The sequence below is a fragment of the Nomascus leucogenys genome, chromosome 17, assembly GCF_006542625.1.
Source record: "Nomascus leucogenys isolate Asia chromosome 17, Asia_NLE_v1, whole genome shotgun sequence".
Classification (NCBI taxonomy): domain Eukaryota; kingdom Metazoa; phylum Chordata; class Mammalia; order Primates; family Hylobatidae; genus Nomascus; species Nomascus leucogenys.
The window spans coordinates 17,404,544-17,432,024 of NC_044397.1; the positions used below are offsets into that span (position 1 = coordinate 17,404,544).

The window sequence follows — 27,481 nt, forward strand, 5'->3', positions numbered from 1 at the left end:
CTTCATAAAGAGATGTTGTAAATGGTGATTAGGATTTTAATTGACCTAAAATAAGCATCTATGAATCTCATAACATAGCTAATATCTAATATGGTCTCTCACCCTTTTTTGAGGGAAAATAAAACTTGGTTCCAGTGCAGGATTCTGGAAATAACTTTCACCTAACCACCATCTCAGCTATCCTACAATATCCCAGAAGATAATTTTTTCTGCTTCTCTCCCAACTCTGTCCCACCAATGATTCCAGAAAAAAAAAAAAAAAAAAACTGGTTTAAAGGGAGGAGTTTTACCTTAGCAACCATCAGTGAAGTGAGATTTAGATGCTAGGTTGGGGCTGAATATATACCTGTACTATTCACGATATATTTGAATATTGGAAAGTTTGCATTTATATTCAGTGGAATGGAAATTCAATGTAAATCCATATGCTTTTACAACTGAGCAAATGGAGGCTTCTAGAAGGGCTAAGTGCCTTGCCCAATGTCACACAGATGATAAATGGTGAAGCCAAGATTCAGGGTCAGGTGCTCTGATGCCCAAGCTTTGGCTCTTAATACCATGTAAGTTTTTCCCTATGGGGCTTGGACTTGATCCATAGCTAATAGTAATAATAACCATTATTAATATTATTGGAGACAGGGGACTTTGGAGTCAAAGAGACCCAAGATCAAACCCCAACTCTACTATGTATTGGATCTGTGACCTTGGGCAAGTTACTCAGTTTTCTCTTTGGTAAAATGGGATAGTCATTCTTCTGTCCTGGGGGGTGTGTGTGCAATGTGCTTAGAAAGTGCCTGGAATATAGTAGTTACTCAATAAATGACAGCTACTATTATTTAATGCTACATGCAGAGAAGCAGCAGTGGGACAAAACTCATTTATTCTGTTTTGTTAACCAGGACAGAATAATCAGACTATGGCTTCTGGTAGGACTCATCAGAATATGGCTATGTATACCTTGTTCTCTATACCTTCAAGGATTATAGCTATAGTTTTATTTAATTACAGTGGTTTCAGTTTTATACACATGTACTTTTATACATGTCTAGGGAGGCTTTAAGTCTGGAATAAGAATTGCAGATTTTTTAAAAAGCAAAATAGTAAATAATAGAAAATGTTGCTGCTACTTTAGAAATAGGGTACTTTATCAACTCTATTTTGTACCAGGAAAGAACAGAAAGAATCTGCTGACCCCATATTTTTTCTTCTTTTTTTTTCTCCTGTTTTGCTGGGAGCCAGAGGCTTTGTGAGCTCTTATACATAGACTCTCAAAAGTACATAGTTTTTTTTTGGTGTGAACTGCATATGCTAACCTATACAGTGTGGCTATATTTTATGCAGTAAATGTTGCAGTCTGATATAGTGTTGAACGAATTTTTCCTCTTAATTCCTTTCACCTTTCAATTTAACTCAAATAAAAATGGGTGCTTGAAATGGTTCAACAGCAAGAGAGGGATAGAACCTGCTATAGGTCAGTTCTTTTCTTGATAGAGGTGTTCTATTCTTATCTCATTGGACATCTTCTCTGCCCCCATTTTTTTTCCTTCTTCCAAAGCTTAGCTTCACCACCATACTTTCTTTGTAGTAATTTCATTCAAAGCTTACTCTTTTATGTGGGGCTCGGTAATATGTATATTAGGGTGTTGGGTCCTCTAGGACGCCTCACCTTCCCCTTTTAGGAAGTTCATCAATTAGCAATGATTTCAGCAGCCTTGATTTCATGCCAGCCTTGTATCTGTAGTTCTGTTTTTCTGATCATCTGCACAATGCTTCTTTCTGAGTATCCCTCAAACAAAACATTTACACAGTTGAGCTTCCCACGCCCATGTTATATCCTATATTGATCTCTCCCTGCTGTGGACTCCCATAGCACAGAATTGTCTAGAACACTTGCCTGGCACTTATCACCTAATGCCTTGCATTATTAGTGTACAGCAAGCAATTCGGGTGCTCTATGGTTTACTCACCTAGGAATTGAAGCATTATCTATAAGGCTTTTTTTGAGATGCGGCATTACAGAGTTTTAGAGAGCAGAGCACAAGACTTAGTAAATCTTTTAACCCTAGCCAGGTCTAGATTTTAATCCTAGTTTGCTACTTGCTTACTAGTTTTGTGGATAGGTCACCCAGCCTTAACTTTTTTTCTTTCATCTGTACATTGAGGCTTCTAACCCTTCCAACCTCAAAGATTGTTGTGAAAGTTAAATGAGACGTGAAAGGTTTAAAAATGAAAGTTTCATTTTAAAATTGTTGCTTTGGGGCGAATGTCTTTCAAATTCAATTCTCAAATTTCAGGTATACGAGCTCTTTTAAGTGGCAGAAGGCATTATTACCTATGTGTGTCATCTCTTATTTTAGATCGCAGGCTTCTGCATGTACTGGCGGCTCCATCCTTATTATCCTAGTTGATATACACCTCCTGGCTTATGAGAGTGATCTCTGATACTGCTCACAGTCTTCCGATTCATTCAAAAATGGCTCTTCTCCAACACATAACTTCCTTAAAGGAAACCAGACAAAAACAGATGAAGAAAAACTTCAGTGCACCTAGGCTCTTGAAACAGACCTTTTTTTAGACTTTCGTTTTCCTTTTAAAGTTAAATCTGCAGTATACACAACCTTAGAAAGCATATTCATTCAGCCATTTAACAGGTTTTAAAAAAATGACCTCCCCTTGCCTAAATGTGCTTGTCCTTAATTCCTGCTGTACCCTTGCTCCTGTTCTTTGATGTTCAGCATCAGTTATTTGCCCAGCGCAACCATTTAAATCTAGGCATCACCATGATAAAACCTGGAAAAACAATAACAACAACTGCCATTTACTGAGTTTGACACTTTTGTCCATGTACTGTACTTAAGACAATTTTATGACGAGTCTGGCACTCAGAGATGTTAGCAAACTTGCCCAGAGCACAAGTGGGAAGCTGAAATATGGACCCAGATCTGCTTGGTTCTGCTTTAATTCTTTTCCTTGGATTGCAAAGTCCAGATTCCTTTAAGCTCTCTGAAGAAGGGTGTTTTAAGTACACATGTGGAGGGGCTGTTGTAAGTCTTAAAAGCCAAAGCAGCTCTAGGGACTGCAGCCCCCTCCATCATTTCATGGCCAAGTGCTCACCCACTCCTGGCATGCTCTACTCTCTGCCCGCTGCCAGTAAGCTTCCTGTTTACTCATAGTTTCTGCTTCCTCATAACCTTGGCTTGCATATGGTTTTGGCTTGTGGTGGCCTCAACTCTACCCCTGGCACTCTTGCAGTTTCTGACCCCTTAGTAACTGGTTCAGCCATTGGAGTTTTCAGAATCCAATCCCCAAGGGTGAGAATTGAATTGGTCCTGCTTATTTTTTCAGTCCCAGCCAGGTCATAGGTCACTGGCCTGTCGGTTGCCCTTGGATCAGATTCCCACAGCTTCTTTACCTACCAGCTGAGTGAGGTGAGGGAGGAAGACATAGGACAGCCCAGGCAGCAAAGTCTGTTTCCCTTGAAAGAGGATGAGCATCGGCCAGGTGCGGTGGCTCAGGCCCGTAATCCCAGCACTTTGGGAGGCCAAGGTGGGCGGATCACGAGGTCAAGAGATCGAGACCATCCTGGCCAACATGGTGAAACATCATCTCTACTAAAAATACAAAAATTAGCCGGGTGTGGTGGCACACGCCTGTAGTCCCAGCTACTCGGGAGGCTGAGGCAGGAGAATCGCTGGAACCTGAGAGACAGAGGTTGCAGTGAGCCGAGATCGCACCACTGCACTCCAGCTTGGTGACAGAACGAGACTTCGTCTCCAAAAAAAAAAAGAGGATGAACATCTCTAGGACAGGTTCTTTTTACCATGATAACTTGCAGTCTCTCTGGACTGTTTTCTTACTTTCTGTGTCTTAGAACATATTTGTTTCAAAGGTTGAGGAACTTTTTCAGATGAACCTCACCAGGATCTGCCCCTGTAATCACTCTTACAACTAAGCACTTATGAATAATCTATAATTGAGTGTGTATGTTATATACAGGGTCTCATAGTTATTTTTTTTCTTACATTGCATTCTTTGTGTTTGAGTGACTTCATTACATTTTATATTTTGTTGAGCGTAGACAATCTATCTTATCTCTTTGTAATGCTTTACTTAAGAACACAGTACCTACTTAAGTTTGGAACTTTTGAACCCCGGTGGACATTGTTTTTTTAAAACATATATGCCTTATATTCTCTCCTTTTATATCATTCACCATTATAGAACATACATTTTGTTGGCTTTTAGATATCCTTCTCTAGTCTTAGAGTCTTTTAATTTTTTTTTTTTTTTTTGAGACGGGGTCTCACTCTGTCGCCCAGTCTGGGGTGCAGTGGCGTGATCTCAGCTCACTGCAAGCTCTGCCTCCCAGGTTCACGCCATTCTCCTGCCTCAGCCTCCTGAGTAGCTGGGACTACAGGAGCCCTCCACTACGCCCGGCTAATTTTTTGTATTTTTAGTAGAGACGGGGTTTCACCGCGTTAGCCAGGATGGTCTCAATCTCCTGACCTCGTGATCCGCCCGCCTCAGCCTACCAAAGTGCTGGGATTACAGGCGTGAGCCACTGCGCCCAGCCAGAGTCTTTTTAATTTTTTTTAGTATTCTTAGTATATCTTAGTATTTAGTATTAGAATCTTTTAGTTTTCTAATTTAAATTTCCTCATCACTTAAAAACTTTTCTTATCCCCATAAAATTATTGCAGAGTGTATCCAATCAAATTTTAGCATTCTGGATTGCACAGCATCCAAAATATCATGACCTCAGAGTACAGCCATAGAAAAATTAATCTATGCTGTTCTTTTGTGGTTTACATTGTGGTTTCCTAAGAGACCACTCTTGACAACTGAGGTTGTACAGGGAATTTTTTCCATAGATGCACAGATGACAGGTCTGAGCTGCTGGGGTGTTGAGCAGTAAGGTCTGAGAGAAAGGCAACTATGACTTGAACATTCTGATGAATGTCTTCTATTTTATACTTGTGCTTGATAACTTGCAGTAAAGGGTCCTAGTGAGAGGAGACAGCAAAAGGGCAGCCAAAACAGTTGTCTTATGCATGGAGTAGCAGAAAATAGTTCCACCAGATACACCAACTTTCAATGAATGCTTATTATGCTGTGTTTGATATTTAATCACTTTAAAGGACAGATTTTTACGTGAATTTTGTCTGACAAGTTCTTACTCGTCCATTGTGCACCTAGCACTGTGCCCAGAATAAGTTACTTTGCTTTTTTTTTTTTTTAATGAAAAGAATTAGGAATTACATGTGTGTTTTATACGGTTATTTTTAATAGGTGAGGCTTTCCAGTTATCTGGCTGGAGAATGTTGGAAGAGCCTGAGTATGGAAGAGGTTCACTAAGTCACCAGCAGGATATCTAGGATGAATATTTTTTCCAATTCCTTGCTGCTAGAAAAGCCTTTGAATGGCCACAGATTTGCCCGAAGACTTCATTTCCATAGAGGACACTGTTTTCCTTAGGGAAGCCAGAAGGCATACGCCTTCACTTTTTAGACAAGTTAGGATTTTTCATTATCATGGCAGATGAGCCTTTCCAGGAAGGTATTAAGAGACCAGAAACCAAGGAAGAACTCTGTAATATTTACTGCAGCGATGGTATTCTGTAAAAGTCACCGTGGAACAGGCCAATCTAAAGGATGGCAAGCCCGTCCCAGTGGCTTATCCAGAGACCGCAGGCTCTGCCAGTCCGGGCTGCTGTGGAGGCCTTCTGCACTGCACAGGTTCGGGGCTTCATACGTCCACGAAAAGGTGGTCGAGAAAAGGGACAGCTTGAGCAGCCTTAGGTCATTTACATCGGGAAACAAAGGGAAGTCCCTCCTCCCTTTGTCTCTTTTTTGCCGAGTTTCTGTGTCCTTCGAAGAGAACACATTTGTGTCGCATCTAATAATTAACATAAAGAAGGATTACACGGTTCCAGTTTTCAGGGAGAAAGGTTTACCAAACCGATGGCCTTAAAGGATTTTCGCTCCTTGATATTATCATCTTGAAGGAAAGCTGGTACTCTGGCTTAGGAATAAAACAAAACTTTACCGATCGTATTTGGGTGAGGGGCTGGGAAGTGGAGAGCTGTTTCCTCTGCTAAAATTTTAGCGTGTGAATCGGGGGATGGAGATTTGCAGAGGTTTGACGGGAGGGTCGTGTGTTCGTTGAAGTAGGAGTGATTGTCCGCACCTTTTCTTGAAGAGTGGCGCGGGGGGCCTAGTTCGAAAGGTGAAGAAGAGAGGGAAGACCCAGGTGCCAGAGTGGTCCCTGAAGCGACGACCTTAAAAGGGACTTCGAGCCGGGGTGCAAAGCTGCCGCTGGTGCTTAGGAAAGAACCGAGGGGGAAAAAGAACAGAGGAGGGGGGTTGGCTACTCCGAGGAATGTGCGGCATGCGGGGAGCCAGACCCAACCATTGCACCAGAGCGGGGGCGCCGGCTGCTCCCGGGGCCGCCCGGCCCCGGCTCCGGCCCCGAGCCCGGGAGGGAGAGCGCGGGGGCCGGGCGGGCGGTGGGGCGGCAGGCGCCGCGCCCAGCGGGCGGGCGGGGAGGCGCGGGTGGGCCTGGGCGCGGCGCGAGGCGGTGCGCGGCCGCCTCCCCGCCCCCGGCCGGCGCGCTCTCAGGGCGGTGGTTGAGGCCGCGGTAGGTGGGGACGCGGCGGCGCTGCTCCTCCGCTGCCGCCGGGAGAGTCGGCGACGCCGCCAGCTCCGCGCGCGAACTCCTGTCCATGGCACGCAGGGCGGCGGCTGCCCGAGCTGCTCGAGTCTCGCCGGTCGCCGCGCCGCACTTTTAGGCGAGTGCGGAGGTCGAGGGCGGAGGGGAAGTCAGCGCGGAGCTGCAGCCCCCGCCGACCGCCGCCGCGCGGCGAGAGGGAGTTCCCAGAGCTGCCGCGGCCCCGGGCCCGGCCGGCCCCCTCCTTGCGCCCTCCCCCTCTCGGCGAGGCTGCCCCGCGCCCGCGCCCGCGCCCGCACCCGCCGCCCGCAGCGATGATCTTCCCCAGCAGCAGTGGCAACCCCGGGGGCAGCAGCAACTGCAGGACGCCCTATCGCAAGCAGGTGAGGCGGCGGCCGGGATGCCGCGCCGAGGCCGGCGAGCCCCACGTTACAAAGGCGGCCGCGCTCAGGGGCTCCGCGCCTCCTCGGAGGGACCGGCTGGGCGGTGACCTTGTTTCCCAGGAAGGCGGCCCGCGGGGACTGCTCGGCCGGCGACCTGAGCAGGGGAGATGCCCTCGCCGCCGCCGCCCGGGCCGGGCAGGGTGGGAAGTGGAGGAAGGGGTAGGGGCAGGAGCGGAGAGGCGGCGAGGGCAGAAGCGCGCCGGGCCGGGGGCTTCACCCAGCTCTGCAACAAGTTTGGGTTTTTCCCGAAACCTTTGTGTGTAGCGGAGTACGGTATTAAGTCGTCACGCTGGTGTGCAGTCTTCGCTTGGAACCTCAGAGAACCTGTCTGATTCGTAGGAAACCCGGAAGACGTGTGTCTGTGTGTGTGTGTCTGTGTCTCTGTGTGTGTCTGTGTGTGTGTTCGCGCGCGCCCCCCTCATTTAAAGAAAAAAAAAGAAAGAAACAGGAACTTCTACTGTCACTTTCTCAAGGTTTTCAGTAGCACAGGGAAATCCTGTGACATCCTAGTTGCAGAAGATACTTGGATATGCCTGAGTCATACACATGCTCTTTCCTATTTTAATACCGTTTCATACATTTTTTAACAGATTGAACTCGAAAGCCACTTCAGTGGTTAGATCACAATCCCCTGCTGGGAAAAGGAATGGAGCTGGGAGCTTATAGTTGAGGCCTTTTGTTTTTCATCTTTGTTTTTAAAAGAAGGTTACTGAAGCCATGTTGTGATACATCTCAGAGCCTTTCAGCAGCAGCAATAACAAAACCTAGCTTTAAATTATCTAAAAAATGTGCAAGTCTGTTTAGAAAAGGTTAAACTGATTTAGAGGTCAGTGGCAAGATGCTTGTTGAGAAAACAAAAACAGGATTGCAGATATTTTTCCTCAATAATAAATCTCTTGTCTACATCCTTAGCCACTGAGACAAATCAATTAAGTTATTATCCCAAAAAGGATACAAGCGAACTGTATGTAGCCTTCCATGCAGACCGTGGCTCTCTTAAGATCACGACCGATGACAGTGATGCTTGGTGGCTTCCCTTTAGGTATTTACAGGATTATTGATTATGTTTAGGTCTTGTTGTCAGTCATTCTTTTTTGTGTGTATGTCCTAGTGTAAGTGTATTTGCAAGTATTTTGGCAGTGTCAAAAAGAAATGTTTTCTGCCTTCTGGTCTTTGGTTCTTTTCTATGTTAACTTTCCTTTAGAGAAGCAGTAAACACACACCGTGGTCTGTATGCCCTTGATGTGGAAGTCCATGGAACTTTTACCTGGGTTCAGTTCTTTCCTTTAATTAATTAAATAAATAAAATCTGCATTTATGACTCGGCTGAAGGATATGCTAAGATAGTCAAGATTCAGAAGCAGGCATCTCGAAGTCATTTCATGTGGCTTCATTTAAAAGAAATGCTCTTGGATCCAGTACACTTACATCAACTTCATAAATGCAGCCAATTTACAAGAAACATTCCCCTTGCAACCCCTCCTCCCCCACCTACCTCACTCTACCTGAAAAGATGGCTAATTATGTTAGGGCCTTGTGTATTCATTTATTTGTTGTCAAAACCCGGCGGGGTGTTAGCTCTGAAATGGGGAAAAGGCTCTGAGGGCGAGGCCTTTTGCTGTGAGGGGCTGGAGGTTTTGTGTGTGAAGGGGGGTAGCCTGCTGGTCTGGAGCACGCTGATAAGATGCTCTTCTTTTCACAGGGCTCTCCTTAGATTCAAAGACTAAAAGGGCTGACTGAATCAGAAAAACAAACAGACTTTCTTTTTTCTATAGGCAAAGAAAGAAATGAATGTGTAGGCATTATACAGACACAAGACCCCGGGTACCAGTGGTATTTGAGTCAAAGGTTTCTTTTGTTAGTATTTAGCCATTCACTGGGAAAGCACACTTCCAGCGCGGGGACCTGGTTACCATGAGTGACTTTGTGATCTCATCCTGGCTTAGCCTAAATGGGAAGTCTAATTAATGCTTTTTATAAGATTTTGTGATGTTAAGCTTCAGCCTTGCAGTTCATATTAATTTGTTCATTTTGATGAAAGAACTGGCAGATTTTAGATATACGATGCAATTTGATTTTAGTCTAGAAATGCATAATCAGCTGTTAGAGCTGATCTCAGATAATTTGCCCGAAAAAAAAAAGTGCAATGTGAGGAATACTTTACAGTCACCTTTGGAAAAAACACCGTAATGGTTCGGAATCACACTTGCATTATACATACGTAATAGTAGTAGCTAACTTTCATTGAGTACTTCACTACCTGCTGATTGCTGTTCTGAATGTTTTTGGCAGATTAACTCATTTAGTCATCTTAAAAGTCCTATGAGGCAGGCAATATTAGTATATCCATTTTACAATTAAGAACACTGAGGCATAGATTAAGCAAATTGCCCAAAGTCTGTTCAACTCAAAGTGCAGAGCCAGGATTTGAACCCTGACAATCACTCCCTTCCAAGCCACCACACTACGGCTGCCTGCCTACATGTACTGCTCAATAGCAACCCATAGAGAGCTTATCTGCATCATCGCCCATCACCCTTCTAATCTCAGAAGTCCAGTTTAGGGATTCCTCCCACCTTTTTGGGGAGGGAGAACTTGTGAGCTAGGAGGTGAATGATGAAGTAAATGGATGATACAGATGGTAAGTTTGTGATGTTTGGAAGCACATTGATATAAAAATACGGCTGTACTGAATGATTGTACAACTCTTAAAGCTTTTTACATTTTGCATATACAGTCATCTCTCAGCATCTGAGGGAGATTGGTTCCAGGATGGCTCAAGTTCCTGATATAAAATTGCATAGTATTTGTATATGACATATGTACATCCTCTCGTATTCTTTAATCTCTAGATTACTTATAATACCTGATACAATGTAGATGCTATGTAAATAACTGTTATACTGTATTATTTTCAAATTGTTTTATTGCTATTTTTATTGTTTTTCCCCCCGGAAAAATTTTTAATACACAGTAGGCAGATGCAGAACCTCTTTATACGGAGGGCCGACTGTGTAGGAGTGAGCTAGTTTCAGTTAAAGCAGAGGTGGTTGGTACTCATCCCTCACCTGCCCCCACATAGTGTAGCCAGGGCATCAGGGAGTACTGATCTCTGGCATCATCTGGGATCAACAGGATTTTCCTGCCTCACAGGCCTGGGAGCACATTAGAAATACACCTGCTCAGCTCAGGTCAAAGTGAGAAGCTTTTGAATGGAGTGATAACCCAGTAGGCAGTATCTAAATAAAGATGATTGGTTCAAGTCTCAGTGGACAAATGTGTACGTTCTATTCCTGTTGACTGTGACTTTGAAGTATACGGTGTTCATTAAGCAAATCCAATCTGATTGTATGAAAAGAGCACCCCAAAAACCAAAATGAAACCATTTATCAGGACTTTTGTAGCTGTGAAAATATTTTTGTGTGTTTTGAAACAAAAAAAGTGATTTCTACTCAAAGGCTTTTAGATATAGAAAATTGATATTTTCATTTTTCCTTTGTATTGTTTCTTGAATTCTTTTATTAGCTACTCCTCTTCCTGTTTCCTTACTTCCATTTTGGAACTGCTTTCTTGAGGTAGTTAAGTTACAAACCAACCATACTTTGGTTTCTGCACATCATGGCATGTCGGAAGGCCTTTTTTGCTAAGTAGTATGTTGTCCTAGTGGTTTCCAGTAGAGTTTTGGAGGTAGGGGAGTGAATGCAAAATTTTTCTGCGTGTGTGTATGTGTATGTTTATGTCTGTGTGTGTTTAATGTTCTTGCCTTCCAATAGTTGTACTTGTTAAATGTTGCTAACTTTTGATGAGGGAAGTACTTATCTTCCGAGTTTAAGTAGATTTACATAGTTTACTGCCTTCTTCAAGATTAACTGGGTGTAGCCGCACGTGAGGAATTCAACAGTGATTCAGTGTTTGGCCTTGTTTAGAGGAAGACATACAAAGCTGTTGATTAATCCTCTTCAGGCAGTTTCTGTTCACAGCAATTTGTGTTTAGTAGATTGGGTTTTGTTAAAGTTTGAAGATTAAACTTGTGCATAGAAGATACTTAAATGAACACTGCCTGAAACAGTCCCAATTGGTTGTTGTTTTAAAGAAAGTAAACCTTTTCAAGCTACAGAGATTGGAGGTTTAGGGGAGAGTAGCAGAAAGGTAAATTGGTATGTATAAGTAAGGTTTTGGCCCATTTTTATGTTATGTTATCTCTATGTATTTGTGATCAGGTAGGATCTATGAGTCATCATGATGATATTTTAAAATCTACCCATACATAGCCATTTGAAAACTGTACAATTCATTATGATTGTCCACTTTTTCTACTAGGGACCCGTTTTGGCATCTCATTACATGCTCCATAGTTCACCTCAGGTTTTGAACATACTTCTAATTTTTTGCTTTTCCTTATTTTTAGAGATTACTGTCAACTGGGCTCACCATATATTAGTACTTTTATTTTTGAGACCTTTCTTGGTCAGGAGGGTAAGAGTCTATCTGATCCAGGTTTCTGAGAATATATTTATAAAGTACTCAGCCAAAAAATAAATATTTTAAGGATATATAAACCTCAGTCATATTTAATCTTCATAGCATCCATATAGAGAAGGTCTGGAGTTTTGAGGCAGTGACATTAAGTGGCCTACTTGGTGAAAGCTAGGTCCCTGGAGTCAAGGGCTGTGTATGCTACTAGGAAAAAGAAAGCCCGTGAAGAACAGCTGTGGCCTCACTACACTTCCCGTTACTTGGCCTCCCAAAGACATGTGGCCCACAGAGTGTCCAGATTTCAGATGTGGGAATTGTAGCTCTTGAATGTATTAGTGTTTTTTTGTTTGTTTTATAAAGGCTTTCACAGATAACATACTAGACACTGAGTTAAATTTGAATTTCAGATAAACAGTGAATAATTTTTTAGTATAAGTATGTCCCAGATTTTCATCATACTGCATTTTTAAATTTGCTAAATCTAGCAACCCTCTCTCAGGGAAATCCAATTCACTATTTAAAACTCGTTATAAAAAAATCATGATAATAAGACATACTATTCTTACTTTTTCCACTGAAAATTTTGCCCCTTAGCATATTCCTTAGGCCCTGATAATGCACGTTTCACATTTCACCTCCTTGAACCATTTGGTCCATGCTTCCGCCTGCACTCTACCTAATTGAAAGACTATGGCTTAAGTTCTGGCTCTACCATTTGCATGCTTTTTCACTTAACCTCCCTAAGTTTGAGTTTCTGCTAAGTAAAGATAATAGTGCCCACTTCACAGGGCTGTTGTTGTTAATCCTTCTAAGGTGCTATTATTAATGTCCCCACAGAGCAAGCAACAGCGGGTGGTCCTAGGAGACTTCTGTGTGGTCTAGGGAGACCTTGACACAGTTGCCTAAGAATGGACCATGTTTACAGCCTCTAAGAATGGACTGTGTTTAGAATGAGGAGCAGCCTGAAAAAGGGTAAGGACCTGAGGTTGAAAATGAAATTCTCAACCACATTTTTTTAAAAAAAGAAAGTACCAAGAAGTAGAAAAGTGGATCCCACCATATTTTTAAACAGTTGGTCATGGTTTATGCTCTTGATAGCAGAATTTGCTTCCTCTCTGGGGAAGACTTTCAATCCTTTCTTCTTTATTTCATGCAAATATATTAGGAAGGTAAAAAGAGCATTGACATTCTTATCAGTGAAAAATGCTACTTTTTAATTTGCTGGAAAACAAATTTGATTATTAGTATATGCATGATTATTTCCTGAATTCTTTCCTTTGTCTTGTTTGTATATTTGATTTTCAAAGATATAGTCTTTGCATTACTCAGAAAAATAAACATTTTTTTTTGTCCTTGGACATCTGTAGGTGTTTAGTGGGTGTTTGTTTTTAAACTCGCATCTGTACAGAATGCTTTGCTTAACACATTCTAAAATCTTGGTGTAAACTTTAAAATAGTACAGAACACACTGTGAGGAAAGGAAGAAAGCATTTCCTGGAATTAGGATAAGGTGAAAGAATTAAATGGAGCAAATGAAATCCTGGACTAAAATAAAAAATCAATATAACTGTTGGGACTTAACACTTACTATAACCACAGCAGCAGCAAGAAACTTGGTGTTACGCCGAACAGTACCCTAATACATAGAAATCTATGTTGGCTCCACTTTATTCATTTAAACATATGGAATTTCATAACAGTGTAATGTAAACTAGAGAAGATTATATCTTCTGTTTGTCAATTGCATATGCAATACAATCCCAAAAATGTATTTTTAAAAACTGGAAGGAAATATGCCAAAATATTAACAAATGGCTTCCTCTGCTATAGAATCACAAGTGACTTTTTTATGATCCTTTACATTTTTTTCAACCATCCAGTCCCTCTTGTCCCCCACAATGAGCATGCAGTCCTTTGGTTATCAATAAAAAGACAGTGAAAAAACAAACCAAAACGAAACCTAGAAAATTGTATTTTTTAAATGTCTCAAAATTGTGGTGAAACCACAAAGAATTCATTTTGAGAATTTCAATCACGCATGAAGGTACTGCTTGTTTCTAATGCCTGAGTTTTGAGGGGTGTTCCTTTCCTATTCTTTATGTATTATTTTTGTTTCCTGCAAACTCGTGTACTACCTTTTTAGAAATCACTTGTTTCTGACAGATACTTTTTAACTTAATAACTTAAAATTTTCCTATTTTTATATATATTTTAAATAGGCCTTCTGTACTTTTTAAAACATTTTTAAGGCACAAATTTATCTACATGAGTTAGTGAGGGGGAAACGTAGCTATATATATGAAATTTCATATTCTAGATTAGGAGAGTAGCTATTCTAAATATTCTAAATATAGAGGCATTATCGCAATCACTTGTTTTCATTTGACTTACAGCTGTTTCGTGGACAGATAAATTTTCTCCACATTTAATTTCTGTATTAAATGTGACAAGCCAAGACTGTCCTACCTATGTTGGAATCCTTTGGGTTTATTTTATTATGAATGCATATGATTGTCTTCATTTGCAAACTTCCTTTTTGGCTCTTAGCTTCTTTTTTTTTTTTCCTCATATATATGTTTGTATTTTTCATTTTGTTTCTTTCGTTGTTTAAATTTAATTTAATTTTATTTCCAGTTCCGGGAAACATGTGCAAGCTTTTCCCTTTTTGAAAGGGCAGTGCAGTGGGAGGTGTGGCTTCTTTAGAGGTTTCTTTAATGTGTAATGGAAGAGTAAGGATTTCTGTAAGAAGTACAAGGTACAGATAATGTCAGCATTGTAGAAGCAGTTGTTAGTGTATAACCCAGGGGAGTTTTCAGTGTGTCTGGGGAGTTTTAGGTGTGCACTGCAGAGGCTGCAAAGCTCCAGAGCAAGAGGGGGAGGAGCAGGGAGTGCTGAAGAGAGGGAAGGGGAAGTAGGAGCTAAGAGAGAAGAAAGCACTCTTACCTTGTTTGTTTCTTACTTTGCTAGTTGATGTATCACTTTACAAAATCGGTTCCAATCTCATTGTTTTGGTGCTGTGTAGGTTGGGAGCAAATATGTAGCCTCATTGTTTTGAATTATCTCAGATTCTTAAATCTCCCCCTTTTTTCCTTAGTTATCAGTCCTATCGTCCAGCATTTTCTTTCTCTGTTCTAAGACAAGATCTCTTTGTCTCTCTCCTCTTTGGAGAACTGCTTATAAATCACCTTTTTGGAAGACCATTTGTGATCAACCCAACCCTGCCAATTCAGATACTCTAGAAAGTACTTTGGCTCTATTTTGTATTCTCAGTTTTATATGTTAAGTGTATCAGACCAATTCTAAGGCAGTGAATAGTTCTTTTGTTTAACTGAAAGTTTAACAGGGGCTCAGAAACATTGAGTTATAATTAATTGAGTTGTAGGTGTAAGTGATTGTTTTTTTTTTTTAAAAAGCAGACGGGAATCCTTGCAAAGTAAACTGGTAGAATGCAGGAGGTAACACTGGTGCACATTAGGGGAGAAGCTGGGCAGGGAAATCAGATAGCTAGTTGTTAAAACTGCTGAGAGCTGGTGAGGACCCAAAAGAAGTCAGTTAAATTGTAGGCAGGAGGAGTGACCAAATTTTATAAATATTCAAATACAGGAAACCCTTAAAATTGTATGCAAAATGTGCATACATTGGCTATTTCTTGGGTAGAGATTCATAGCTTTCATCCATTTGTCAGAGGGATCTGTGTCCTCCAAAAGTTTTTGTGACTGCATTTGGAAGGAGAGGGAGAAGAACTTGACCAAAATTTCTAACTCAGGAGACAGGATAATTGGTTGCATCATGGAAGGCGACATTTCAGATAAAAAGAACATTGATTCAGCAAAGATTTGAAGATAGAAAATGTGGGCTTTATCAGGGAAGTAGTGGGTAGTTCAGGTTAGGTTGACTGCAGGGTAGAGTTTAAAGAACAGAGGCCAATAGGAGCAAGCTTGCTAAAATGGGCGAGAGCAGAGCCTGAGTTTAGAAGGTATTGTCTCAGTTGAAATAAAGATGTAAAATGTGGCAGTGTGAATGTATTAAATAGAATGGATTCAAGATATTGGGTAGAAAGAATTGACAAGATTTGGCTGGTAACCGGCTGGATGGGGAAGGGAAGGTCTTGGGAATAGACCATCGTAGGCTTCTAGTCTTAAATGATTGGGAAAATGAAAAGTTACTGCAACCTTTTTTGCTCTGGGGCTCAGTGATGAGGAAAAACCCAGCCTTTCTATTACAGGGATTTTCTACATCATCATCATCATTGTTATTATTACCATTATTATTTTGCTGTTAAATTGGGGAGGGATTGTTGAATTCTGATACTCAGTGTCCAGACACCAGGGATACTTAATATCCTGCAGTGTCCAGATCAGTTTCTCATAAGGAAGAATCGTCCAGCCTAAATGGCTAATCACACCCCCCATAGTGAAAACCACTTTAAGAAGTTATTTTGGTTGGGGAGATGGTTGTAAGTGTTTCTTTACTGCTCCCTTGAGATTACCTGAAGTCAGAGTAGAAGCTGCCTCTCATGTCTGCATGGATTTTCGTGTTTGTCCTGGATCTTCTCAATCACATTGTTATATGGCAAATTTCATTCTTGGTAATATATGTAATTCATAACTATACAGTCACCTTTAACATCTGTAGTCTAACAAGTACATTGGTTATATTAAAATATCTCCCACCTCAAAGGAATATGGAAGATGGGCAGATACAATGGTGAGTGGTTTAGAGTATTCAGCCTACCAAAATAAGAGTTTCTGGGGGAAAGGCAGTGAGTTAGGTTTGGCCATTTTAACTTGTCCGTATGAATTACACATTATTCTTCCCACTTGCCATCCCAGGCAGAAATTTCTAGCAAGCCATTAGAGAACTGGAGCTCTGGGGAAGAAGCACAGAAACTTCTCAGACTTAATGGGTGGAGCACTAGGAATGGATTAAAGCACTCCGAGGAGAGAATGTGTCAAGACAAGAAATGGGACAGACTTTGGGGAGCACAGATTCTATATTGGGCAGGAGTAGGGGGGAGCCTTAGGCAAAGTAGGGGGAAAGAAGTGGCACAAAACTGAGAGAATCCGGAGAGTGTCACAGAAGCCAAGGAGAACAAAGTTTTAAGAAGAGGTGGTCAGCTCCATTAAATGTTGCCAAGAGGTCAAGAAAGACAAAAGCCTAGTAAAGGGCCATTGGAAATACCCATTGGGAGGTCTTTGTAAACTTTTAAAACAGAAGTCTCAGTGGAGTCCTGTGTATGTAATGGGGCAGGAAAGGAGGATGGAGGCAGGGGTGAGGGAAGCACATTCCAAAGGGTTTAAAGAGTGAATGAATGAAGAGGATGTGTCTTTAGGAAAGTCAGACGCCAAAGAGAGAGTTTTTTTCCTGAAAATTTCAAGTGACAGCCTAGAGACAAGAGTATTTCAGCATCTGTGTTTGTAGGTAAAGCAAGGTGCTAGAAAAAAGAGGGAATATTTGGAAATAGGACTTACTTTTATGCAAGGTTGAGGCAGGATTAGTCTTATAAGAAAGGGCTCCTCAGAAGTCTTCCTGACAGTGATTACAGGAAGGAGAAAGTGGGTTATGCTAGAGAAGGCAGGAAGGCCAGTGAAGCTCACCTTTTTATAAAAGCTTAGGATTCAGTAAGGAGGCAAGGTTGTCTGTTCAGATTCTATAAAATAAAAAAGATGGGATTTTCACTTTAAGGAGTATGACAAGATTTGGAATAATGCTCTTGGGAATTTGGTGAGCATTCAAACAGAGATGAGTGCAAGGATGACTCAAGCAGTAGTAAGGAGTCATGGGAGTTCAGAGGTATGAGTTGGCATGGTATCCTGACCCTCCATCAGCGATAAGTAAGGGAAAGCATCTGGATAATGGGTTTATATAGGGTTTGACTTTGGTAAGATAAGTATGCTCTGAAAATTAAGAGCAGTGTTCCAAAGGCTAAGGAAACAGGTGAAATCAAGAAAGACAATGAGCTTTTGGGATAGGGAGGGGCACGGAGATTCTGATAAGATCCTTCTGCCTAGGGGAAAGTCCCCGGACCTCGGGCAGAGAGTGCCACGTACATGCGCAAGTAGGCATTCCCCGCAGCTGGGTGCAGTGGCTCACGCCTGTAATCCCAGCACTTTGGGAGGCCGAGGTGGGCGGATCACGAGGTCAGGAGTTCGAGACCAGCCTGACCAACATGGTGAAACCCCGTCTCCACTAAAAATACAAAAATCAGCCGGGCTTGGCGGCGCCTGCCTGTATCCCAGCCACTCAGGAGGCTGGGGCAGGAGAATTGCTTGAACCCGGGAGGTGGAGGTTGCAGTGAGCTGAGATGGCGCCACTGTACTCCAGCCTAGGCAACAGAGTGAGACTTCTTTTGTCTCAAAAAAAAAAAAGATAAAAGGCAAAGTCCCTGGGAAAGAGAGGTGAAACAGGCTGCTTCAGAGAGGAAATTCTGAGGTAAAAGCCTTGAAGGTAGAGTAGTCCTGGGATCCTTCCTTGTGGAGTTGTTTGGAGGATTAAATGAGATAGTACATATGGGTCTCTCTGGCACCTAGTAAGAACTCAGGTGGTTATAATTATTAAGATGAAGTTCTTCTATAAATTACACCTCCCTCTAACTACTGTTGTAATATTTGTGTAAATCAAATCATATTTCAAACAGATTCCATCAACCATGAAACACAAACCAAAATAAAATGTTAAGTTTTTTCAACTGAATCAATGGTCAACGTCCGTTTAAAAAAATTTCACCATGAAACCATTTCAAAACACAGGTTGCTTCTAAAGAAAAAAAGGTGGACATTGGTGTGGATCCCAGCTTTATCACTTGAAGGGACATTTCTTAAATTTTCTGGGTCTTAATTTCCTTGGCAGCAAAACAAGGGATAATAGTTACTCAGTGTTATTAAGATGATTACATGACATCATCTGGGTGACAGCACGTGGCACATTACCTGGCACACGTACTCTGGATGCTTCCCTCCTTCCTTGAGGTGTCTCCTAACAGGTCAGTTTATACAAAAGAGGATTTTGGAGGAAGGGTCAAGGAAAGCCGACGGTTATAATCGTGGAAGAAAATTGTGATCATTCTGTTCACTAGCCGAAAATCCTTGTGATGAGAAAGACTTGTGAGGATTATTATATTTGTCCTTGCTTCTCAGGGTTAAGGGTCAAAAGAGTTAATATAAGATAAAGTGCTTTATGATATGTAAACACTATGGAGATGTTATTACAGTTTCTGAAATAGATGCCCTCGACTATTATGGGAGCATTTCCTTCTTTCAGCATCTGATTTTTTTTTTTTTTTTTTTTTTTTTTTGAGACGGAGTCTCACTGTGTCACCCAGGCTGGAGTGCAGTGGCACGATCTCAGCTCACTGCAAGCTCCATCTCCCAGGTTCACGCCATTCTCCTGCCTCAGCCTCCCAAGTAGCTGGGACTACAGGCGCCCGCCACCAAGCCCGGCTAATTTTTTGTATTTTTAGTAGAGACGGGGTTTCACCATGTTAGCCAGGACGGTCTCGATCTTCTGACCTCGTGATCCGCCTGCCTCGGCCTCCCAAAGTGCTGGGATTACAGGCGTGAGACACTGCGCCTGGCCTTCGGCATCTGATTTTAAATTCAGAAGTTTATTGTTGAAAGCTGCTTTCCTTAATTGTGCTTACTAAGATACGCGGATTCTATTAAAGGTTGAAAGTGTTCAAGGAATTAAAATACTCATTTTACAAAGAAACTTCAGAAACACTACATACTATGTAGTATTGTCCAGGAGAGTAAAAGTGTAAATTAGCAGTAAAAAGTCTTCAAGAAGTCCTACAGTGGAGATATTTGTCTGACTTTATGCATTTCTTTGTTTTCCTAGAATTACTTGATCATGGAATAATTTAGTTTTAGAATATTTACTAATTGTATTCCTGGAACAGTTTGAGAACCACTTATTTAAAAGAAGCTTTTGCATTTTAGTGTTGGAAAGGACATTAGAGATTATCGGGTTCAACCCCTTTAATTTACTCCTAAGTAATTAAAATCCAGAAACATTGAGTGATTTGTTTAAATTCTCACAGCTTGAAAAGCTGGATCTTCTGACTTTTAACTTAGTGCTTCACCATCCTACCTTAAAATCTTTGTTTTTCCAAGTATGGCACACACTTGCACTAATGTTTTTCTAATCAATGTTAAAGAGTTTATCTTTTTAAAAAATCATTGATAGGACTTCAGAATTGTTTTTATGTGAGGTTTAAAAAATCATTCTCTGAACAGAGTAGGCCTTTAGCAATAGTAAGTTGCATGTTAACTTCAGGCAAAATAAACTAGTATCTGCCAACTGTCATTTCTTTTTTTGCTTTTAATTTCTCCTCTGTTAAGGTCAGTTTTTCCACCTGTGTTATTGCTTTTTAAAGCATTTACAAAGTCAAGAAAGCTGACTTGAGAAATCAATCTAGTTTAAAATGTCAGTAATCTGGAATACTCACACATTCTAATAATGAATATTCTTTTGTCCTCTAAATTTGTTTTGTCTTTCTCATATAATTGGCTGTGGGTAGAAAAATTTGCATACTTTCAGTCCCTTCCTGCCTGACTTATTACAGCATGCAGAATTTACTCTGTGGTTTCTAGGTGTAAGTTCCTGTTAGGAACTCCACAGTTAGGACTTTACAACCCTACTGTGGAGAAGGCTTGTCTGTGAGGAACACACTGCTATATGTTGTTGAAAATTCTGAATGGCCACTTGATCATCCTTTGTTATAATAGATAATCTAGACTAAATTGTTCACTTGTACCATCTAAAAAAAAATCTATATTAAGGTTCTTAGTTGCATAGTCCAAAGAAAAGTGGGTGGAAGTCTGTCGGTCTCCCTCACCAACTGTTTCTGGTGTCTACAACGTGAAATTTTATCCTGAATGAATTCTACGATGTGATACTAGTGTTTTGGATGAAGTGATCTGAAGGAATGTTCATTATATAATGTGTTATTACAAAAGAAGTGCAGTATACTAGGCCAAAAGGACCCAGAGATCAGCTTTTCCCAGTACTTATTTTAGAGGTGAAAACATCGCATAGTTTATTCGTAACAAAACCAGGACTAGAACCCGTAGATCCTGACTGCCAGTGAAGCTTGGCTATTTTCTTTTTTTTCTTTTTCTTTTTTTCTGTTTTTTTCTTTTAGAGATGGAGTTTCGCTCTTGTTGTCCAGGCTGGAGTGCAATGGCACGATCTCGGCTCACCGCAACCTCCGCCTCCCAGGTTCAAGTGCGTCTCCTGCCTCAGCCTCCCGAGTAGCTGGGATTACAGGCATGTGCCACCACACCCGGCTAATTATGTATTTTTAGTGGAGACGAGGTCTCTCTATGTTGGTCAGGCTGGTCTCAAACTCCCAACCTCGGTGATCCGCCCGCCTCAGCCTCCCAAAGTTGCTAGGATTACAGGTGTGAGCCACCGCGCCTGGCCAGCTTGGCCATTTTCAACCAAATTCAGCTTGGATTATCATTCATTCAGTCAATATTTTAGAGTACATTATGGGCCAAGAACTGTGTTAGTCCCTGAGGGCAATAACAAATTAATAATCCTGTTGTCAACCTTACAGTCTAAGAGAGAGTATGGAGCGAGTGTATAAATAACTATGTAAGTTAGAAATTAGTTCCATAAGAGCTTCAGATATTTAAGAAGTGCCTGGTAAGAACATGTCTAATTTGCAGCTGACATGCTACAATTTACCTGAATTTTGACCATTTTTCTTCCAGGTGCATTTGATTTGATTCCTGTACAGAAACAAAGTTCTCAATGGGCTATTTTGTGTTGATTGTCACCTTGGAGTTACTCTACCCTTTAATTGACTCTACTAAACTGCTTATTAGGATACTAAATTAGAATAGGGAAAAAAAAGGAAATATATCTTCCATGTTCTTGACATCAATTCATTGCCGAGTTTGGCTTTATTTCTTTAAAAGGGGTGCAGAAAAACTGGCGAGCATTAAGAGAAATTTAAGCAAAAAAAAAAAAAAAGATAGTATTTAACATTCTAAGAGGTCCTTTCTCTCTCTCTTTTTTTTCTTGAGACAGGGTCTTGCTCTGTTGCCCGGGCTGGAGTGTGGTGCAGTGGTGCAATCATGTCTTACTGCAGCCTCACCCTCCCAAGCTGGAGCCATCCTCCCACCTCAGCCACCCAAATATCTGGGACCGCAGGCACACACCACCACATGCAGTTAATTTTTTAATTTTTTGTAGAGATAAGATCTAACTATGTTGCCCAGAGTGGTCTTGAACCACTCTGAGCTCAAGCAGTTCTCCCACCTTGACTTCCCAAAGTGCTAGAATGCCCTTCCTCTTTTTGTTGTTCTCTAGTGAAATATGTGAAATAGGCTTGGAAAATAGTACTAGTGGAATTGGGATTATTGACAATCGAGAGAAACAAGCAATAAAGGTTTACGTGGGAACTGCTCATATATTTCATACACTATCTGTAGTTGGGATCAGCAGATTTTTTTTGTGTGAAGGGCCAGATAGTACATATTTTAAGCGTTGTAGGCCGTAAGGTCTCTGTCACAGTTACTCAGCACTGCCTTTGTAACTGGAAAGCAGCCATAGATAATATATAAACAAATGGGCATGGTTGTGTTTCAATAAAACTTTAAATACAAAAGCCAGCTAGCTGCAGGCAGTATTTGACTGGCAGACCATAGTTTGCAGACCCCTAATGTGTAGGACCCTTCTTTGTTGACACTTTTACTGGAAGATGCACAGAAGGACTTGAAAGAAAATGAAACCCAAACCAGATAATACTTATTAGCACCATCAGCATGGGTAGGTACAAAATAAAACCAAGTGAAGGTAGGTCCGATTCATAGGTTTGGTTAAAAGGTTTTAGATTAAGAGCTCAATCTTGACTAGATAGTTCTTTTGCTTGGTTCTATTTGGGGAAGCATCCTTCATGTGTCTGTGTAATCGTTACTACATTGGTTATTATTTAATTAATTAACAGGTTTTTTTTTTGGAGACGGAGTCTCCCTCTGTCGCCCAGGCTGTAGTGCAGTGGTGCAATCTCAGCTCCGTGCAACCTCCGTCTGCTTGCCTCAGCCTCCGGAGTAGCTGAGACTACAGGCATGTGCCACCACACCCATCTAATTTTTGTATTTTTAGTAGAGACAGGGTTTCACCATGTTGGCCAGGCTGGTCTCGAACTCCTGACCTCAGGTGGTCTGCCCATCTTGGCTTCCCAAAGTGCTAGGATTACAGTCTTGAGCCACTGTGCCCAGCCCTACATTGGTTATTTTTGTTTTGAATCCCTAAGACTTGTCCATAATTCTGAAGTGGTGAGACAGAAGGCCATGGTAAAATAGAAATTGCATCATGGAAGCAAAATATTAATGTTTTTCTTTAAAAAATATTTTATGGCAAAATGTGTGTTTTACTAGTCAACAAGACAACCTGGCCCAAGCAGACTACCAAAGCACTTGAGTATTAGTTTGCTAGGGCTGCTATAACAAAGTTCTACAAACTGTGTTTCTTAAACACAGAAACTAATTTTCTCAGTTTTGGAGGCTAGCATTCTGAGATCAAGGTGTCAGCAGGGTCATCTTCCCTCTGAAGTTGCCAGGGAAGGATCCATTCCAGGCTTCTCTCTTAGCCTGTAGTAGTTCTTGACTTGTGGCAACATAACTCGTCTTCACATGACATTCTGTGTGTCTGCCTGTCTGTGTCCAAACTTCTCTTTTTAATAAGGCTACCAGTCATACTAGATTGGGGCCTCATTTTAACTTGATTTCCTCTGTAAAAACCCTGTCTCCAAATAAGGTCACATTCCAAGGTACCAGGGGTTAGAACTCCAGTCTGTCTTCTTGGGTGCATACAATTCACCCCATAACAGTGTGGTACCAGAGACATTCAATTTAGGCAAAATTCATCAACTGGGCACGTTGTTGGACCTGAAATAAAGGCAAAATACTTCATGACTCACTTGTGGTCACATTAGCCTCTGTAGCAGAAGTATTGTATTGGTGGCTCTGTTGTACATAATGTATATGGAAGTTTTTTTTTTTTTGGTGGTTTTTAACTTGCAGTTAGAAGATATTTCTTTACAGAAATATTAGTAGCTTAAATATGTTAATGGCTATGGCAGTGTCCACTTCCATTTATAGCCTTCAAGGGTCCTGAGTGACTGCCCCTTTCTTCCCATTCTCTGCTTTGTGCAAGTTCATACCTGCCATTCCAGCCAAAGTTCCTCCTTGCTTTTTTTTTTTTTTTTTTGAGACTGGGTCTCAGCCCAGGCTGGAGTGCAGTGGCATGCACATGGCTCACTGCAGCCTCAACCTCCTGGGCTTAAGCTGTCTTCCCACCTCAGCCTTCTGTGTAGCTGGGGCCACAGGTGTGTGCCACCACACTCGGCTAATTAAAAAAATTTTTTTTTTCCTAGAGACAAGGTCTTACCATGCTGCCCACACTGATCTCAAACTTCTGGCCTCAAATGATCCTCCTTCCTTGACCTTCCGAAGTGTTGGGATTACAGGCATGAGCTATCAGTCCTGATCCCTTCCTTTCTTTCTGAAGTCTTTTTCCTTCCTCTCCTCCAAGCTTTTGTTAGGCTATCACAAATGACCACAGAACTCCAGCGTCCTATCTTCAAGTTTGTGTCCGTCTCTTCTTTAAGTTGAAATTCAAGGTCTACCTCTTCCAGGCAGATGATCTCTTTTTTTTCTAAAGTTCCAGCTCTTTATTACATTAGAACAATTCTGATGTGATGGGTTTCATCCACCACATCTCACTTGGGGTGTGTAGGTGGGTGGAGTGGAAAAGCAATAATGCCTGTTGTCTTGAGAAAGGGATGGGTTGCACCACTACCCATTAAGGTATCAGGTTACCTCTAGGGAATGGGAGTGAGTTCTTGTAATATTCTTGCCCATTTGTAAGTTTGTTTTGAAAGCTATTACAGAGCTGCAATTCTGTAAGAATATGAAGGAGCATTAAAACTTAAGTTTCTTGAATCTTATGTAAGAATTTAAAGATGTACATATGTTTTATTAGAGGGGCCTCTCTTTAGTTGTTCTCAACCTTCAGGTTTTTGGTAAAATTTTCCTCTTTTTTTTCCCCCCTGCCAGAATATAGGGGACATACCTTAGATGGCATTGATTAAAAAAAAAAAAAAAGCTAGTAATTTTCATTATAAAAGGATTCCTCATTATATGATTGTTGGTTAATTACTGAGGTTTTTTTGCTTTTTTTTTTTTTTTTTTTTTTTTTTTTTTTTTTTGAGACAGAGTCTTGCTCTGTTGCCTAGGCTGGAATGCAGTGGTGCGAACTTGGCTCACTGCAACCTCCACCTCTTGGGGTCAAGCGATTCTCCTGCCTCAGCCTCCTGAGTAGCTGGGACTACAGGTGTGCGCCACCCTACCCGGCTAATTTTTGTATTTTTAGTAGAGATGGGGTTTTGCCATGTTGGCTAGGCTGGTTTTGAACTCCTGACCTTAGGTGATCCACCTGCTTTGGCCTCCCAAAGTGCTGGGATTACAGGCATGAGCCACACGCCCATCCTGCTGAGTTGTTTTTTAAGCTTTTGTTTAGGTATGTCTCCCATTACCAACTAGATTGTTTAGTATCTTTGAGCACTGGAACCTGTCTTTGTAACATAGTGTTTATGTATTTCATGCATATTTTGTGGGGCACAGCATATTCTGGTATTTTTCTCAAGCTTTCTTTAAAAATCGTATTTCCTCATCACATTTAAAACATGGATTTGCTCATATCAAATTTTTCCAGAACACATCCAGGGTGTGAAGTTAGGTATACTTATCAGTCATTATCTCAGCAAGAATTTGTCATTGTGTGACAGTGCCATGTGTCAGGGATGCACCTAGAGGTGCTCCACCCTTTCTGATTAAAATGAGGTTGTTGGGTTGACCAGGACAGCTGTTTTGTGAAATTTTTGCCACAAACAATCACATCAACTAAAGTAAGGATGGAGACAGTTTGTGAGATGAGCACATGTGGAAATGACTCCATGCCTGGATAGGAACAGAAAGATCTGGACTGTCACTGTGTGGGTGGATGCTGTGGAAGGCCTCCCCCCAGGAGGATTCATCCCAGCAATTTGTTTATCCCAATAAAGTTTGTAGACCTGTTAACCTAGGAACTCCCTACATGTCAATTAGAGGAGCCATGAAAATCTCTCGCATCGCAGGGAGGGTTGGTTAGAAGTGTCATTTCAGGGAACCGGAAATTGCTTGGCTCAGCTGACACAAAAGAGGATCTGAAGGGTGCGGGCAGAGAGCAGGCAGTTTTAGAACCAGGAGACAGACGCCTTTTCCTGCTGGGGAGTGACAAGTCAGGTGTCATTTGGAACAGTTGAAAGGTGGACTCTGTGTGGAGCAAAGGACAAGATGGGGCTGCTTTGGGAGTGGCACAGACCCAGAGCTAGAGTGCCCAGAAGATTCCGATTAGCTGTGGAATCCCATGGAGTAGCCCTTCCAGAGTAGCAGGGACACTGGGTCTCTGAATTTCAAAGACTCGCTGTCTTGGTTTTACCCCCACCGTACCACCTGCATCAGAAACTCCTGGGGTGCTCATTAAAAATGTAAACCATTGGGTCCCTCTGTCGCTGGCAAAAACAACGTGGGGGGCATTTTAGGCTATCTAGGTCACCTGGAATCTCACTGAAGGCTAAGGACCACTGGGTGAATTATTCCTGAAAGAGTGGTTGCTCTGTGTGTTTGAACCTTTCAGTGATGAGAAATGAACTGTCTTCTAAAGCACTGATCTTTTAAGTCTGGGGTGATGCAGGCAGGAAATGTAAATGGGTGCCAAATAAGAGAATGACAGTCTTATGAGTAACTGAGTTAAAATTGAGTCCAAAGAAAAATTGGGATACTTTGCTTAGGGTTGACGTCAGAAAAGCTAACAGCACATGTTACTTGGAACCCTGTTTGGCTGTATCACTGGAGCAGCTGGACTGATGCATGAGAGCCATTCTGAGTTCCTCTAGGACACTGGAAATAGTTTCAGAGGTCAGCCTGTGGACATGCTGAGCCAGCTAAGATGCCAGGGCCAGGCATAAACCTCTGGGTTCAGATGAAGCTCTCTGAAATCTAGGATAAGGAAAAGCTTTTTCTTTTCTTTTTTTTCCTGTCTAATATCTGCCATATAATTTTTAAAGTAACTGCCTGGTGGGGTGGCAGTGTATGCATTTGCACGTTATGGGGTGGGAGGATCTGTGTGTTTTATGGGGGAGGCTATCACAAAAAGGAGAGATTCCTGAGCATATATTGAGCCCAAATACTGTGAGCAATGAGAATGAGTTTCCATTTTCTTTCTTTTTGTTGACCCTTTTCCTCACCCTCTCTGCTGTACACAGAGTAGGAAAGACTGTCATTTGCAGCAGAGACAGAAAAGGTTCCAGGGCTTGTGCCATTGCAGAAACCCCTTCCTCCCCTGAAACTGGTCAGCTGTCTAATCAGAGAGGCACCCAGACCGCGACGTGGCTCCTTTCTCTGCCTCTGCTTGCTGAGGCACCATCCCTAAAACCGGCCAGTTAATGCTACTTTTAGGAAAAAACATTTAGTGATTAAAAGCTCTTGCTAAAATGTGGAGATTTACCCAATTCTTATTCATCCCTCCTAAGGGAAGACTGCAAAAAAAAAAAAAAAATCATTAAAATAAAAAGACTAGATACTGTAATGTAATCTCACTTGACTCAGTCTTTTCCCATTTATTAGCATCACCGCATCCCCAGCTGCTGCAGCTAATAACATTTTGAAATTTTTAGCTTCCATACTGACAACCATTTATAGGGCTATTGAACAGCAGAGGGGAGAGCAGCCAGGAATATCAAGGGGTGGGGACAGTCTTAGAATTTGATAAACAGACAGTGTCCTGTGATCAAATTGGTTGAAAGCAGTAACTTATACACCATGTAGAAAACATGCTTCCCAGTT

General features: G+C 41.6%; 1 protein-coding gene across 3 annotated transcripts in view; it reads left to right on the forward strand.

The window, feature by feature from the left end:
- RBMS1 (RNA binding motif single stranded interacting protein 1) overlaps positions 1–27,481 on the forward strand; it is a 218,659-nt gene that overhangs the window by 74,546 nt on the left and 116,632 nt on the right. The window contains exon 1 of one of the 3 annotated variants that reach the window (XM_030795796.1): positions 6,622–7,049. The exons of the other annotated variants lie outside the window; for them this stretch is intronic. Within the exon in view, the coding sequence (XP_030651656.1) occupies positions 6,981–7,049 (69 nt within the window). The 5' untranslated portion in view covers positions 6,622–6,980. Of the gene's footprint in view, positions 1–6,621; positions 7,050–27,481 lie in introns of those variants that run through there. 3 annotated transcript variants of the gene reach the window in all.